Source organism: Grampus griseus (genome assembly GCF_964374135.1).
Source record: "Grampus griseus genome assembly, chromosome: 9".
In the NCBI taxonomy this organism is placed as follows: Eukaryota; Metazoa; Chordata; class Mammalia; order Artiodactyla; family Delphinidae; genus Grampus; species Grampus griseus.
In genome coordinates, this window is record NC_139003.1 from 50,775,984 (window position 1) to 50,793,336 (window position 17,353).

Sequence of the window (17,353 nt, forward strand, 5' to 3'; positions counted from 1 at the left end):
AGTCTGTCGGTGCCATTTTTCCAACAGCATTTGCTCACTGTTGTCCCTGTGTCACATTTTGGTAATTCTCCCAGTATTTCAGACTTTTTCATTATTATTATATTTGTCATGGTGATCTTTTAGCAATAAAGTATTTTAAAATTAAGGTATATATATTGTTTAGACATAATGCTATTGTACACATAACAGACTATAAGATAGATAGTATAAACATAAGTTTTATAGGCACTGGAAAACCAACAAATTTGTGTGACTCGCTTTACTGCAGTGGTCTGCAGCCAAGTCCACAGGATCTCTGAGGTCTGCCTCTATGTGTTATCAGCCAAGCCTGGCTATTTCTCAGCATCATTAAGATACTGCCTTTGGGGCTTAGATCACCACGTTAAAGGTTGATCGAAAGGCTGATCTAGGAGATGAACTTACGGAACAGTTTAATAAGTGGTGACTTTTTGCATATGAATCGCCTCAAATTTAGCCACCAGGTACTCTGTGTACAGTGTCTTTTTCACAGGAGATCCTCTTGTGCTGGTAACCCAGTGTCCGAGTTAGACCCCAGCACATAAAGAGCTGGAGGAGAGTTGAGAATTGTAAGCCAGAGTACATTCAGATCTTTTCTCTGCAGAAAAATGGGTCCATCTAGTTCCCACTTCCTGTTAAAAACAGTCATGAGGCTGATGCTTTGATCCAAAAATTTGTGAATGCTGTGGGGAGGAATTTTTCTTCATAGAAGGCTCCATTTTGAATGTGCTGTATGCTATGCAGTGACTGATTAATTGAAAAACGAACTGTAAATGCCACTAGAGTACAGAGGTTATTGTTTAGCAGAAGACTCTAACAGCAGGACACTGTTCCTTAGGGTCAAGCTCTATCCCTTTTGACTTTGCCGTGCTTTGATGAATGTACCAGTCCTAGGTCTAGAGCAATGTGTGGATTTCCCATGCGTTCTGGATGTTGAATTTGTAAAATACTACATTTTGTATCAAAGGAAACTTTGAATTGTATATATTTCTCTTCTTCATTCTGCTTTCATATCCTTCTCCTATTAATAGCCTGAACTGTCTCTTGAGTGCTCCTGATGCCACTGGGGCTCTGAAGCCACTTCTGCTTTCCCTTAGCAAGAAGCTGCTGAGACCTACTGCTAGAATTTCTTACTTTAAGAGCAGGAGGGCAAGCAGTTGTTAGAAACATTCTGTGTTACTCAGTACCTGTTTTTCACCTCAGCATCACTTACTTATTCCCTTTCTGCACTTGAGATTTTAATGAATGTTTAATAAGGAAGAAATGAAAATAACCCTTTCATGACCTCTATTAAAATAAGACAAAATTATGCAAATACTTATGATATATAAAAGAAGGACACAGAGTGGCGGCAACAACGTAGAAAATAAGCACCTTATTCACAAATTGGAAAGAACATTCAAAAGTCAAGATAGTTGTGTTAAGATGGTGGTACTATACATGCCTCTTGTCTGGTTTTCTGAAATAAGTATAAAGAACATACTGCAGAGAGAATGTGTGATATGAATCTACTTGTGTGAAAAACAGATATACATGTATCACAATGCATGGGAACCCTCATTTAAGAGTTTACAGGAAAGGATTTAGAGGTTGGGGCGCAAGAGGCACTGGGGGGAGTGGTTCACCCTTCTCTTCCTGTTACAATTTTGTACGTCTTAAAAATAACAACAAAAAACCCAAAACATCAAAAACTAAAGATAGGCTTAAGACAGAAAGAAAAGATGCCATCATCTAAGCAAGTGCTGGAAGTTTGGGTTACAGCAACTAAGGCAATCTGTCTAAGACTGGCCAGTTATCTTGCTGGACTGTGTTTTAGACATTAGCTGTTGAAAAAGATATAGCCAGAAGCAGCCGCATTGCACAGAGAGATGAACTCGGTGCTGTGTGTCCACCTAGAGGGGTGGGATAGGGAGGGTAGAAGGGAGACGCAAGAGGGAAGGGATATGGAGAGATATACGTATAGCTGATTCACTTTGTTATAAAGCAGAAACTAACACACCATTGTAAAGCAATTATACTCCAATAAAGATATTGGAAAAAAAGAAAAAGATACAGCCTTATGCTGCTACAGCAGACCCCCACTGGGATCTGGTGGGTGAGGTAGTAAGTAGTGCTGGACTCCAGTGAGGGTGAGACTGGGCCTCCAAAAGGTTCTTCTAACTAACTAGTTTCCTCATCATTAAATATTAATTTTAAATGTATGTTTATTTACTGCTTGAGATCCAGAACCATACTTCTTTCAATAATTAGATTTGGAAACAAGTTCTAGTATCCCAGAACACCTAGAAAACAGCAAGTAAATACAGTAGTATTTCCTAGAACAGAACAACCACCTTAACGCTGATGTTTCCACAACCACTTTTGTTTCATAAATGGATATAGGAAGAAATGCTGACATGATTAGCTGGTGTGGTGTGGCCTGATAAGGGACCCTAAAATGTGTTCATGACCTAATAAATCCCTAGAACCTGGCAAACGGAGACTTCACAGGTGTTTTTAGGTTGTGGACCTTGAGATGGACAGATTATTCTGGATTATCTGGGTGGAGCCTTAAAAGAAAGAAGGCAGAAGGGTCAGTGAGAGAGGGATTTGGCCAAAGAAAATGCAGGAAAGAGGAGGCATGAGAAGAATTCACTGCTGTCACTGGCTCTCAGGACAGAGGGGGCCAGTTCAAGGACAAGAGAGCAGTCGGTCAGCCAGCCAGCAAGGAAGGGGACTTCGGTTCTACAACTGCATGGAACTGGAGTCCAACAACAACATGCAAGAGCCTGGACGCAGATTCTCCTCCAGACCTGCAGGTAAGAGCCAGGGCAGGGCCTGGGAGACAACTTCACTTTAGCCTGGTGAAACTTGTGTTGGACTTCAGACCTACAGAACTGAGATGATAAGTTTGTATTTTAAGCTGCTAAGTTTGTGGTAATTTGTTACTGCAGTGATAGAAAACTAACAGGTAGTATAAGACGGAAGAATGAACCACACACAGTTGGACCCTTGAACAACATGAGTTTGAACTGCACAGGTCCACTTATATGGGGATTTTTTTCAATAAACACTACAGTACTATACAATCCACAGATGCCCACCCATGTATACCAAGGGATGATTTACTTAAAACCTATTTTTATTTTGGAATATAGGTGAAAAACTCTTTGACATAAAGCATAACAATATTTTCTTGGATCAGTCCCCCAAGGCTAAATAAATAAAAGCAAACATAAGCAAATGGGACTGAGTTAAACTTAAAAGCTTTTGCACAGCAAATGAAACCATCAACTAAACAAAAAGGCAGCCTATGGAATGGGAGAAAATATTTGCAAATGAGGCTGCTGACAAGGGGTTAATATCCAAAATATACAAACAGCTCATACAACTCAATCATAGAAAAAAACCAATCAAAAAATGCACAGAAGACGTGAATAGATATTTTCCCAAAGAAGATATAGGGATGGCCAACAGGCACATGAAAAGATGCTCAACACTGCTAATTATTAGAAAAATGCAAATCAAACCCACAATGAAGTATCACCTCAAACTGGTCAGAACGGCTATTATCAAAAAGCCTGCAACAACAAATGTTGGAGAGGATGTGGAGAAAAGGGAACCTTTGTGTACTGCTGGTGGGAGTGTAAATCAGTGCAGCCACTACAGAAAACGGTATGGCGGTTCCTCAAAAACTAAAAATAGAACTAACGTGATCCAGCAATCCCACTATCTGGAAAAAATGAAACCATTAATTTGAAAAGATACATGCACCCCAATGTTCACAGCGTCATTACTTACAATAGCAAAGACATGGAAGCAACCTGAGTCCCCATCGAGAGATGACTGCATTAAGAAGATGTGGTGTACAGATGGAGAGATATACTATGTTCTTGGATTGGAAGAATCAATACTGTGAAAATGACTATACTCCCCAAAGCAATCTACAGATTCAATGCAATCCCTATCAAATTACCAGTGGCATTTTTTACAGAACTAGAACAAAAAATCTTAAAATTTGTATGGAGACGCAAAAGACCCCGAACAGCCAAAGCAGTCTGGAGGGGAAAAAACGGAGCTGGAGGAATCAGACTTCCTGACTTCAGCCTATACTACAGAGCTACAGTAATCAAGACAATATGGTACTGGCACAAAAACAGAAATACAGATCAATGGAATAGGATAGAAAGCCCAGAAATAAACCCACGCTCCTATGGTCAACTAATCTATGACAAAGGAGGCAAGGATATACAATGGAGAAAAGACAGTCTCTTCAATAAGTGGTGCTAGGAAAACTGGACAGCCACATGTAAAAGAATGAAATTAGAACACTCCCTAACACCATACACAAAAAGAACATCAAAATGGATTAGAGACCTATATGTAAGACCAGACACTGTAAAACTCTTAGAGGAAAACATAGGAAGAACACTCTTTGACATAAATCACAGCAAGATCCTTTTTGACCCACCTCCTAGAGTAATGGAAATAAAAACAAAAATAACAAATGGGACCTAATGAAACTTAAAAGCTTTGGCAAAGCAAAGGAAACCATAAACAAGATGGAAAGACAATCCTCAGAATGGGAGAAAAGATTTGCAAACGAAGCAAACGGACAAAGGATTAATCTCCAAAGTATATAAACAGCTCATGCACCTCAATATTAAAAAAACAACCCAATCCAAAAATGGGCAGAAGACCTAAATAGACATTTCTCCAAAGAAGATATACAGAGTGCCAACAAACACATGAAAAGATACTCAACATCACTAATCATTAGAGAAATGCAAATCAAAACTACAATGAGATATCATCTCACACCAGTCAGAATGGCCATCATCAAAAAATCTAGAAACAATAAATGCTGGAGAGGGTGTGGAGAAAAGGGAACCCTCTTACACTGTTGGTGGGAATGTAAATTGATACAGCCACTGTGGAGAACAGTATGGAGGTTCCTTAAAAAGCTACAAATAGAACTACCATATGACCCAGCAATCCCACTACTGGGCATATACCCTGAGAAAACCATAATTCAAAAAGAGTCATGTACCAAAATGTTCATTGCAGCTCTATTTACAATAGCCCAGAGATGGAAACAACCTAAGTGTCCATCATCGGATGAATGGATAAAGAAGATGTGGCACATATATACAATGGAATATTACTCAGCCATAAAGAGAGACGAAATTGAGCTATTTGTAATGAGGTGGATAGACCTAGAGTCTGTCATACAGAGTGACGTAAGTCAGAAAGAGAGAGACAAATACCGTATGCTAACACATATATATGGAATTTAAGAAAAAAAAATGTCACGAAAAACCTAGGGGTGAAACAGGAATAAAGAAGACACAGACTTACTAGAGAATGGACTTGAGGCTATGGAGAGGGGGAAGGGTAAACGGTGACAAAGCGATAAAGAGGCATGGACATATATACACTACCAAACGTAAGGTAGATAGCTAGTGGGAAGCAGCCGCATAGCACAGGGAGATCAGCTCGGTGCTTTGTGACCGCCTGGAGGGGTGGGATAGGGAGGGTGGGAGGGAGGGAGACGCAAGCGGGAAGAGATATGGGAATATATGTGTATATATAACTGATTCATTTTGTTGTGAAGCTGAAACTAACATACCATTGTAAAGCAATTATACTCCAATAAAGATGTTAAAAAAAAATATTGAAAAGCTGTAAAAAAAAAAAAAAAAAAAAAAGACACATGCACCCCAATGTTCACTGCAGCACTATTTACAATAGCCAGTTCATGAAAGCCACCTAAATGCCCATCAACAGACGAATGGATAAAGAAGAAGTGGTACATATATACAATGGAATATTACTCGGCCATAAAAGGAATGAAGTTGGGTCACTTGTAGAGATGTGGATGGATCTAGAGACTGTCATACAGAGTGAAGTAAGTCAGAGAAAAACAAATACCATATATTAATGCATATATATGGAACCTAGAAAAATGGTCCAGATGAACCAGTTTGCAGAGACACAGATGTAGAGAACAAACATACAGACATCAAGGAGGGAAAGTGGTGGGCGGTGGTGGCGGTGGTGTGATGAATTGGGAGGTTGGGATTGACATGTATATGTTGATGTGTATAAAATAGATAATAAAAACCTGCTGTATAAAAAAATAAAATTCAAAAAAAAGATGTGTGTGTATATATATATATATATATATATGTAATGGAATATTACTCAGCTATAAAAAAGAATGAAATACTGCCATTTGCAACAATGTGGATGGACCTAGAGAGTACTATGCCTAGTGAAATAAAGACAAATGCTATATGATATCACTTACATGTGGAATCTAAAAAATAATACCAATGAATGTATATACAAAACAGAAACAGGCTCACAGACATAGAAAACAAATTTGTGGTGACTAAAAGGGGGAGGGGCGAGGGACAAATTAGGGATATGAGATTAACAGATACAAACCACTATATGGAAAATAGATAAGCAGTGAGGATTTACTGTGTGGCATAGTGAATTTATACCCATGATCTTGTAATAACCTATAATGGAATATAATTTGTAAAAATACAGAATCACTATGCTGTACACTTGAAACTAACAATATTGTAAAGCAGCTATATTTCAATTAAAAGACTAATTCTTTCAGAAATACCAGAAATACACTAGACTAGCAATTTCTGAAGTATGAGGTATAGAATCCTGGAAACTAGCTTGGGAAAGAGTTGCCAAAGTACCTTTTCTGGAAACAGGCTTCCTGCACTCACCCACATTCACGCCTCCATCCCTTGGCCAGTCTGGTGGGTCCACCTCCCTTTCTCACCGCAGGCTTCAGGGCTGAGCTGTGTGCCACAGCAGGCATTGTCTTTCCCACCAGGGTTTCTCTTTCTTGGCTAGCTGGGAAATGGTCCTAGTATTCCATGCCATCTAAGCTTAGAGGTCTTTTCTTGATCCTGTATTTTAACCTTCCCTGTCTCTGGAAATCTTTCCTTGAAGAAGTCATCTTTGAAAGCCACGGAATCTTTGGGCTGGGATAGACGAAACAATAATTAGGATTTCCTTGTGAAAAAAGGGAGGCAAGTGAAAAATTGATCTATTTTGGTGGGAAAATCTAAAATAACATTAGAGGCTTTTAACAAAGACTATTAGCATTTAAAAGAAACTGGTGAAGCTAATCTGATACTCTCTGTATTTTATTATCTCCAAGCCTTGGTTCTACCTATAAATGAAACACTACATTTTCCCAATATTAAATATTTATTTCTTTACATATACAAAAATATTTTACCAGGAGTATGCAATCTCACAGATTGGACATTTCAGTAACTTTCATTTTGGACAACATATGGAAATAATGTGAAAAGAAAAATTTATAGGGACAGTTTCTGAGAAATCAATACTTAATTGTACTGCAGGAAAATTTTATTTATACAAGGACAGCAATAATGTTTCTTTTATACAGGAACTAGTAATACAGTTACTTGGAAAGCAGTAGCAATTTTATTTTTAAACTTTTTTCACCAGAAACTTACTTTGGCAGCTTGTTCAGCTTTGATTTTTTGGTTGCTAACAAGCATTTTGCCCTCCATTAAAAAACAAACAAAAACAAAAAGGTCTCTTCTACAATCATTTCAAAGACCAGAGGTTAAAAGGAGCATGCATATGTGTTCAAAATAAATATATACCAAGAGAGATGGAAAAAAAGTCCCCCAAGGTCTTCACATCAATTTCTTATCATGGGCTCTAACAGAGCTAACAACGTGGAAATTATACCAGCTGCTGAACCCCAGTGCTCCTTCTTCTATAGCAAAATCCAAGACACCACTTTCTTAAAAATCAATGTTACTGAAAAAACAGGAGTCAGCAGCTGTTTTTTAAAGTGGACACACAGCCAAAGGAAATATTCACCTTGTATTTCAGTTACAGATGGAGATCAGCTATTCCTCAAATCAGGTTTTACTGAAAAGACTTAAGGCATCTCTCAGTTGGACCATGTTTACCAGAACAAGGTTTATGTCTCCAAAGTAAGGTTACTCATACCACTGCCTGCCTCTCCTATTTAAGAGTAAGATGAGAACCACACATTTTAACTGGTAATGACTTCTGGGTTAGTAATACATAGCAGAGGAGTTTCCCTCTTCCTCCAAGCTCCCAGGCCACCTTGACTGAGGAAGTCAAGGAAGGTCAAATTTCAGGCATGGCTTGTCATATTTGTATGTTTCTACCCCTGGCATGCTATTGCTGAAGTGCAGTAAAGACATCTATTTCCAACTTTTAAAATAAGACCTTTTGGCTTCTACTCTGTGGTAGTGACAATACCTGTTCAATGGGACTCAAGACAAGTCCCATTGTCTTGAGTTGCAAGACATTGCAAGCATTGAGGCATTTAATCTGCCAAGTTGTAAGTGGCATTTACATTACCTGTAGATGTGTTCATTCAGTTTGTGCCAGAGATTAGAAACAGTAAAAGCTGGTAGGGAAAAAAAAAATTGTCACTTCTGACCGACTTTGGCACGTGGAGGCAAGTCAGATTTATCATAGCACTACAGTATCAGCCAATGGCCCTGAAGCAATTAGAGAACAAATCTAAAATGCATTCATATTACGTTGGATTCAAGGTCCCCTAACTGGACCTAACTGAATGTGTTTCCCCTTTTAAAGAAACAGATGCCTTTTAAACTTACACTAAACAATAGGGCTGCAGTGATAAACTTCAGGCATAAGGTAGGGCAGCTTTAAGGGGCAAACATCAGAGTGTCTTTGGATGCTTACTTAAATTGTGGATTGCCTACTTAAATTTTGTTTGACTTGTGAGTGGTCAAGGTAGCAAGGATTTGCTAAAGGTTTGGACTTAGAGTAGGATTCTGAACTCACGACCTCCTGACCAGGACCACTAAGAGAGCAGAACACATCCTCTTCCAGGCTGGAACTATCAATGCATCCTCAGAGCTGTTTTAAAACTGAAGGTAGAATTTCTGAATGGTGTGCACCAATCACTATGTTACCTCCAAAAGAGGTACATTTTAAAAGAACTAAAAGATAAGCAACCTCAGGGTAAGTGAATAAACAGATAAAGTAGCTTAATAAGGATTTTCCAATTTAGCATGTATCACATCAGAGTTATAAATTACTTCTTGTAATTTAAGGTGAAGACAAATATAAGTTAGCCTTATTTAACAAGTGTAATATTAAAACTAAAGGGAGATAGAAATTTTATCAAAGGTCACATGGTCAGGAGTCAGAATTAGGATCTCAACCAGTAGAAGTACACCAGCTCTATTTTTATCAAGAGAGACTATTTTAAAGAAAGCAGTACAGTGTATTGCAGAAGTAGTGCAAACGTGCTTTTAAATTCTTACCTTAGAAATGAGATATCATTCCTTCACTTTTTAGTGTTTTTAAGGACTCATTTTTGATTCTGTGCATTAAATCATTCCAGGAACACACAAAGTAACATGACAAATTATGGGAAATATTAAAAATGAATAAAACTTGAAGCTAACAAAAATGCAGTTAAAAAATAATCTTACCTTAAAAAAATTATATAATTGTTATCTTCCGCAGATACACAATGTATACGTAAAAACTCATGAATTATTAGTCGACTGTATTCTTAAAAGTCTGTGAATAATATTAACTTGTACTATATACAATAATCCTATTATTTAAAATTCTGAATTTCTCCCAAGAACTCCAAATCTATTACAGATGTTATTACATGAATTCTCACAACAAATCCAATGAAACAAGAGGAGGGCAGGTACCATAATCTCTAAGCCGGAACCATATCACAAACTCACTTGAAGGTTTAAATAAGTATTTCCCAAGAGGCTTCCATCTAGGACTCTGTCCTTTTTCCCTAAGGAAACTAAGTTATAATAATTTTCTGAGCTTAATTCCAAATATATTTTTCAGAAAGGGGATTAGTATCTGCCTCAAGGTAAAGCCAGAGCCTATGAAAACAATGCGAAAACAGTTTCATAATGTCTAAGAATAGGGAGTAATTAAAAATGTAAAAGCACTAGTTATAATTACGTGGGTGAACAGATTTAATTTTACTATTCATGTATCTTGGGAGAATTTTTACATATTATACACATAGCTGTGTGCATATATATATATAATATATATATATAATATATATATTATATATGGTGACTCAAACGTTTAAAAAATGACCTGCTATCTATATACATAAAACTTCAGGATTGCTTTTTCCATTCTTAGTATAAAGATTCATTACTATAAAATTATTGGCTCCCTAGCCTGTGATTTCTGGAAAACGGGGTGTTGTTTCAGAAGCCGTGTAAGTACAATGTTAAGCAGATCATTATTTTGACCAATTTTCAAAACTTTTATGTTCAGTGTTTACAAATTTAAAATAATTGTACCTAACTCCATGGCTATCCATCATAAAAATCAACCCCAATTACTGGATCATGACACTTACTGTTATCCATAGAAATAAGTACAAATTTAAATGAATCTTTAAAGCAACGATCATCCTCTACTGTCACTGGGATATTACGGTCAAAGCAGTTAGTATCTGGCCAGTCTATAATGCTACACTAACGTATTTTATTGCTAATTTGCATTATTTTCTAAATTTGTGTTAATATCCAATTTGCTCTTTTAAAGAAAACTTGTCCTTATAAGCTATTATATTAAATTTACTAGATTCTAGAATCTAGGGTTCAGGCTACTATTGCTGTACTGGGTTTATGATACGATTTCTACTTTAGAAAGCTATCTTCAGCAATGGTATGGTTAGACTTGGCAAAAGTAAACAAAGTTCTGATGTACTGGATAGTATTTTATTTGATACTATCCGAATATCAAACAGAAATTGAGACTGCATAATCGAGGCATGGCTGTAATAAAAGTCAAATTCTACTTGAGTGCATCACATATATTCTACTACTTACGGTTAAATGATTCATCCAGGGACATCAACTCTATGGATATGGGGTACTTGTATATTTAAAAATAAAAAATATATATAATATTTAGCTGTATATAAACAGTCATGCCCTGAATGCTGAATGTGGATACTCACCTGTCCACAAGGAATCCTCAGGTGCATTAGTGTACTGGCACATTGTTTCCCAAAAGCATATGCACGTGCATGTATATTTTAACTATTACCAATTGTTCAACATCACTTTAAACTATTTTCTCATTAGTAAAGCTAATTATCTTAGACCTTTCCTACAAGAGAGGTTCACATTTCGTTGATCACAACTATACTCTCATTGCCTCGGGAGAATCCCAGAGCCTCTGGGACTCCTTGCCCCAGCAGAGCTCTGCTGGTTCCTGCAGACCCAGATGGGACTTGAATTTCAAGTTCAATGACTCTTTACTGAGATAAACAAACTTTTCTAAATTTATTCTCTTCAGCTCTGGCATCTCGACTGAAATGAAATCAACTGCACTGTTCCATTTTATATTAGGAGGCATCTCGTATTAACTAAGTAGTTAGTCATGAATACCATTTATAATAGAAATAATTCCTTTAAGTGTAGTCTGTTTTCTAAATAACGTGCATTTTATACCATATGATAAGGCTTAAGATATATATGATGTAAAAATCATCTCTGTTGTGTCAAGATGGGTAAAATATTTTGTGTATAAACTTCTTGAGCTGCTACAATGATTCCAAAGAGGCTCCACACAGCAGCATGAAGGCACACCGCAGAAGACAGCACATTTCCTGAGAATGTGGAAATAAAATTTCTCTTAAAGCTTACAGTGTGTTGAGACACTAAGTCATGGGACATCATCTCGACACTGTGCTTTGATTCATGTTGCTTTGAGAAGCCAAGAATTTGATGTAAATATATGTGGTTTAAAAGTTACCAAAGTTATTAAAAGGGTGTGATCCATTCTGCCACCAATTTCCTATCCTAGGACAAAGAACATGAATTTGTGTTCTGGATATGAAATGCTGGATGAAAAAAAACACCTATGGATTTCCAATCTTAACCATACAGCAACTTGAGTGTTCGGTCTCATTGTGAAGAACAGTGTGTGCATGCTGCTTAATGCCATGTATTTTCTCTTCCCTCTGAGTCCTCCTGGCCGCATTCCGTGTGACAGCTTTGGTGAGAGGAAAACAAATTCAGCAGCCAGGTGTCTGGTGCCTAGCACCAGACAAAGATGACCACCAGTATTTAAGCACCTAACCCTTTAAGTGTAAATACTGTTTATGTGAAAAGCTAGCAGCAATATAAAATATGGCTAACTTAGTTTAATGATGACCTGCATCTCTGAATATGTTTTAGGAAGAATTTATACCATCTAAGAACCCTAAAAGAATATATTAACTGAGATTAATTTTGGAAATTTGTATATGTTAATGCATCTAAAGACGGAGAACTGTTTTCCTAATCATTAAACAAAAAAGTACATTTCCTAACAGAAATGTAAAAAATATATATAATACATTATTTAATATATATTATATAATACATACAATGTACATATTATATAATGTATATATTATATTGAGATAAAACAGCTGACAATTATTTCCAAATTTCATAAATCGTTCAATGGATTTAGTTCACAACATAACAAACCGAAAAAATACCCTAATGATCACATCACACTTCAAAAGCACACTGATTGTTCACAAAACCCCCCAATTGCAAACTTGGAGGCATTTTTCAGCATCACAGAAATTTTCAGAGGTGTGATACATTTGCTGACCATATCCTAATAAAAAAACTGTATAAAGCAATAGGTTCATTTTTGTTAGTTAAATTTTTACATGTACAAATAAATCAACTTTCAGAGTCATTTTGCTGTAAGGTTTTGCAGGATAAGGCACCCTCTCAGCTGGCACGGCCTTGCTTGTTGTGTACATGTTAACGAAGCATCAGCCTGTCACTGCAACAAATGAGAGTGCAAAGTATTGCTCTTCATATTTTCACGAGAGAGAATGAAGGGAAAAAACTAATATAGCTGCGTAAATTAAAGTGGATAGCCATACATCTCTGTAATAATGAAACTATGTAGCATTGAGCAGACTTCTGATGTCAGTATTGGATGGTAGTAGACTAGCTGTAGCACTGACATTAAAATTCTGCTTCTGTAAGAAATTATACATATTAGGAAAGAAGGCCAATAAACCATTATTTTCTCCTAATAAGAGTAGCTGACCCTTCACTAAATACTGAACTAAATGACAGCTTTACAAAACTATTTCAAGTATTCATTATCACAGTGAAAATATGAGACCAATGTTAGAGTGAATGATTTGAAAATTCCTTTGATGAAAAAGGCAAGGGTACTAAACCAAAACATATACAAAATGCTTCAACGCATTTCTTTATGTGATATGAATAGAAAGATTATTCATAAAAAGTTAGAAAAATTAAGATAAATTATATATTAGTACACCTTCCCAACCACATTTTCTATAAAAATCCAGAATAGTGTACTGGTACTTCAATCTACACAATAAAAATGCCTGGACTTGGCAGATATCTTCTATCTGTGCATGTATTTTCTCAGTAGAAGGTTTATTTGTTGCAGTCACTTTTTGAAAGTTTTATTTTAATTGTGAACCTTACTGAATCATCAGTAAACCCAGCTGATTGGGACCCACTGTGGCTCCATTCTCAGTTTCTCTATGGCAGTTTGTAGTTTCTCAAAGGCTTTGTCTAGATTGTCATTTACAATGATCAGATCAAAATAGTGGTTGTATGCTCTTTGAATCCGTGCACTTTCATCCACTGTTTTCTTCAAGTCAGAGTCCTGTCAAAGAGTTTTAAAAGGACAAGTTTACATAATGTATATTTAATTGCTCAAAACGAACTCAAAATGAAATAAGTAGGTTGGATATTTGTTTGTTGTGATTCTGATACTAATCCTCAAAATCTAATCTATATAGATTGTTAAAAAAGACATTACCATCTGTTCATATCCTAGTCTTTCCAGCTGGCACTCATGTTTGAATTTATGAGTATTCTGTATCTTCTGTTTCACTGATACTAAGGTAAGATTCCTGATTAAAAGACTGCTGACAATATCTTGGGGTGAAACCCAAAGTAATAAAAGAATTCTTGTAGGTGACTGGTCTCTAGCCCAACTGCATCACCCTTCTCAAAACATTTTTATCGTATGGATTCTGTAACTCATGGAACCCAATCTGCAGCGGCTGTTAAGCTCAAAGCCAAATTTGCTGCCTTTCTCTAAGAAAAAGAACCTCAGAAATGTATTTTGAAGGCTGCCTGTCCATGCTCCCCACCCCCAACCACACACACACACTTTTATCTATTTTTTTAGCTAGTACTGTTTATATTTCATAAAATATTTCTAGTCATTTTGGAACAATGTGGGGGAATAAATAAGTAATGGGTTTTGCATGAGCAAGTAAAGCTTTTCATTAAATTGCAAGTGTTATGAAATTTCATAATGCTTCTACATGTTCTTCAAATACTGAGCTCCTATTAAAGCGTCTACTATATTTCATAATTTGTGGATATAAAAATGAATGAGAGAGAATGGGCTCCTACCCTCCAGTGGAGGAGACAAATAAAGGTCAAATAAACAAAAACCTGCAAGTTGTAATAAGTACTATGAAAGAAACCAACCAGGAACAAAGAATTTTAAGAGATCTACTTTAGACACAGTGCTTACAAATACTCTACAAATGAATAAATGATATTTAAACTGAGTAAATGACATTTAAACTGAGAACTACAGTGGGAGAAAGACCATTCCAGGCAGAGGAAATAGGAATGTAAAGTTCAGGAGGAAAATCACCCAGATGTGTTTAAGATACTGAAAGACCAAGATGGATGGAGGCTTAGGGAGGGTGGGTAGTAAGTTGAGATAGCCCAGGCTAGGTCATGGAGGACCTAGATGCAATGGAAAGACATCTCTGGATTATGATGGTGGCAGAGGAGATGGAAATGACACCAGACTAGAAATATATTTTGGTGATAAAATCATCAGGATTAACTGATGGGCTGGATATGAAAAGTGAGGAATATGAATGAATCAAAAATAGCTCAAGGGGCTTCCCTGGTGGCGCAGTGGTTGAGAGTCCGCCTGCCGATGCAGGGGACACAGGTTCGTGCCCCGGTCCAGGAAGATCCCACATGCTGCGGAGCGGCTGGGCCCATGAGCCATGGCCACTGAGCCTGCATGTCCGGAGCCTGTGCTCCGCAACGGGAGAGGCCACAACAGTGAGAGGCCCGCATACGGCAAAAAAAAAAAAAATAGCTAGAGTTTCTAGCTTGAATAAATGGGTGGTTGCAGAAGATGCAGAGTTGAGGGGGTGGGAGTGTGAAAAACACGATATTGGTGAGAGGAAACAAAACATTCTACTTTGTTTGTACATGTTAAGTTTAACATGTCTGTGAGACATTCAAGTGCAGATGTAACGTTAAGTAGGTAATGGTTATATAAATTGGAGCTCTGAGGTCTGGGTTATCTACATATAAATTAGGAATCATCAGCATAACAATGATATGTAAGTTAGTGGATTTGGTGAAAACACCTAAAGGAAAGTATATAGAGAGAACTGGGTTCCCAACTAAGCCTGAGGGATACTAGTACTATAGTTAATATTTTCACTAAGATTTCGAAATCAATTTGAAACAACTAAAATATCTTTTATTATAGATGTATAAACAGGCCACAATTCAACTTGTAAACAAATCTTACCTAATAGTCATTAGCAATTTGTCGTTAATAAAAAAAAAAAAATTCTTTTTTGACAATAACAATCCTGTAACAATAATGGAGTATACCATATAGATGGAAAAATGAATTAAAAAATCTCTATGTATGGCTCTAGAATGATCTCCAGAATATATTAGTAAGTGAAAAACGCGGGCAGACTACTGTATGTAGTAAGTTACCTTTTATGTAAGAAATGAGGGAGGGAGGATACACATACATACTTGCTTATATTAAAAAAAAATTGTAAAAATGACTATGTGGGTAGGAGGTAATAGAGTAGAGAGGATAGGGAAAGGCTAGATTTTTGTTTGTTTGTTTGTTTTTTGCTGTACGAGGGCCTCCCACTGCTGTGGCCTCTCCCGTTGCGGAGCACAGGCTCCGGATGCGCAGGCTCAGCGGCCATGGCTCACGGGCCCAGCCGCTCCGCGGCATGTGGGATCTTCCCGAACCGGGGCACGAACCCGTGTCCCCTTCATCGGCAGGCAGACTTTCAACCACTGCGCCACAAACAGGGAAGCCCCTGTTTGTTTGTTTTTAAGATTTACTTTGAAACTATGAAAATGTATAGAATTATATTACAACAAAATCAAATTCAAATAAAAATAAAAAGAGCAATACCTAAAAAGCAAAAGCAAAATGAAACAAATCTGTGTTTCAAGTTGATGCCTTAACCACAGAAAAGAATTATTTTAGCGACTTTAAAATAATACTCAAGGGATATATCATAAGAACAATTTTTTTAAAAAGTTTAAGTCTGAAACTTAAAACTTTTCAATAATCATACTGTTAATGTTAATATTGTTACTCAGAAATTATATATATAGTATGTGTTTAGTTTACACATGTAAAGTCAGAAATTATGTTAATGTCATCAGGAACCAACACTTTCAGCATAGGAGGAAAAAAAGATAAACATAGTCCAGGAAGTAAAAATGTAAAATGTGAGTTGAAACTATCCAACTGAATTAATGATGTATATTTTCCAAAAGGGGAAAATATATTTCCTTCATCTGGCCACTGAGAAGACCTAGAAACAATGACAAACTAAGTTGAATGCACACCTTTAGCTTCTGTATTATCTCTAAATACCATTTCCCACTAAAAGGAACCAGGGCTTTTGGAAGGCTGGTTCCAGATCTGGGCCAAGAAATGTGTAAGGATAACCTGGAGCAGCTCGTCATACCAGGAAGCACATCAAAGTTCATGGGGTTGTGTTAAAAAGACTCAGAAAACAAGATGAATAGGCTCTTCTTAGCTGAAGACAGGACAATTTAAACATCAGAGAGTAATAGCTGACCTAAGTACACAGAGAGTATTCCAAGTGACTTTAAAACACAGCGATTTGATTTGACTGTATACGCTTAGTGGGATAAACCCTAAGGATAAAGGAGAAAGAGACAGTTCACAGTAATCATACCTGGTAGTACTTGTACACTTATTTTCAGACTGTTGTACGTGTACTGTGAGATGAATCAAATGAGCAATTATGTGCTATATTCTAACACTCCCGGTGTTTTTGAGAACTGGGATACTCAGCCTAGGAGAATGGAGTTATATATATGAAAGAGGTTAAATAAAACCCTGTAATCCTGAATTTGATTGGGAAGTATCAATATATATTCATGATTTAGTTTCCTTCAAACATACAAACAGAAAAGCACATAACCAAACTAGTTCT

The 17,353-nt window shown here is 36.8% G+C and overlaps 1 protein-coding gene across 2 annotated transcripts in view; it reads right to left on the reverse strand.

The window, feature by feature from the left end:
* Window positions 1-7,353: 7,353 nt before the first annotated feature.
* The window catches only part of PALS2 (protein associated with LIN7 2, MAGUK p55 family member), a 108,902-nt gene continuing 98,902 nt past the window's right edge, over window positions 7,354-17,353 (reverse strand). For both annotated transcript variants that reach the window (XM_082661519.1, XM_082661518.1), the window contains one exon: window positions 7,354-13,740. In XM_082661519.1, the coding sequence (XP_082517645.1) occupies window positions 13,564-13,740 (177 nt within the window). In that variant the 3' untranslated portion in view covers window positions 7,354-13,563. The remainder of the gene's footprint in view (window positions 13,741-17,353) is intronic.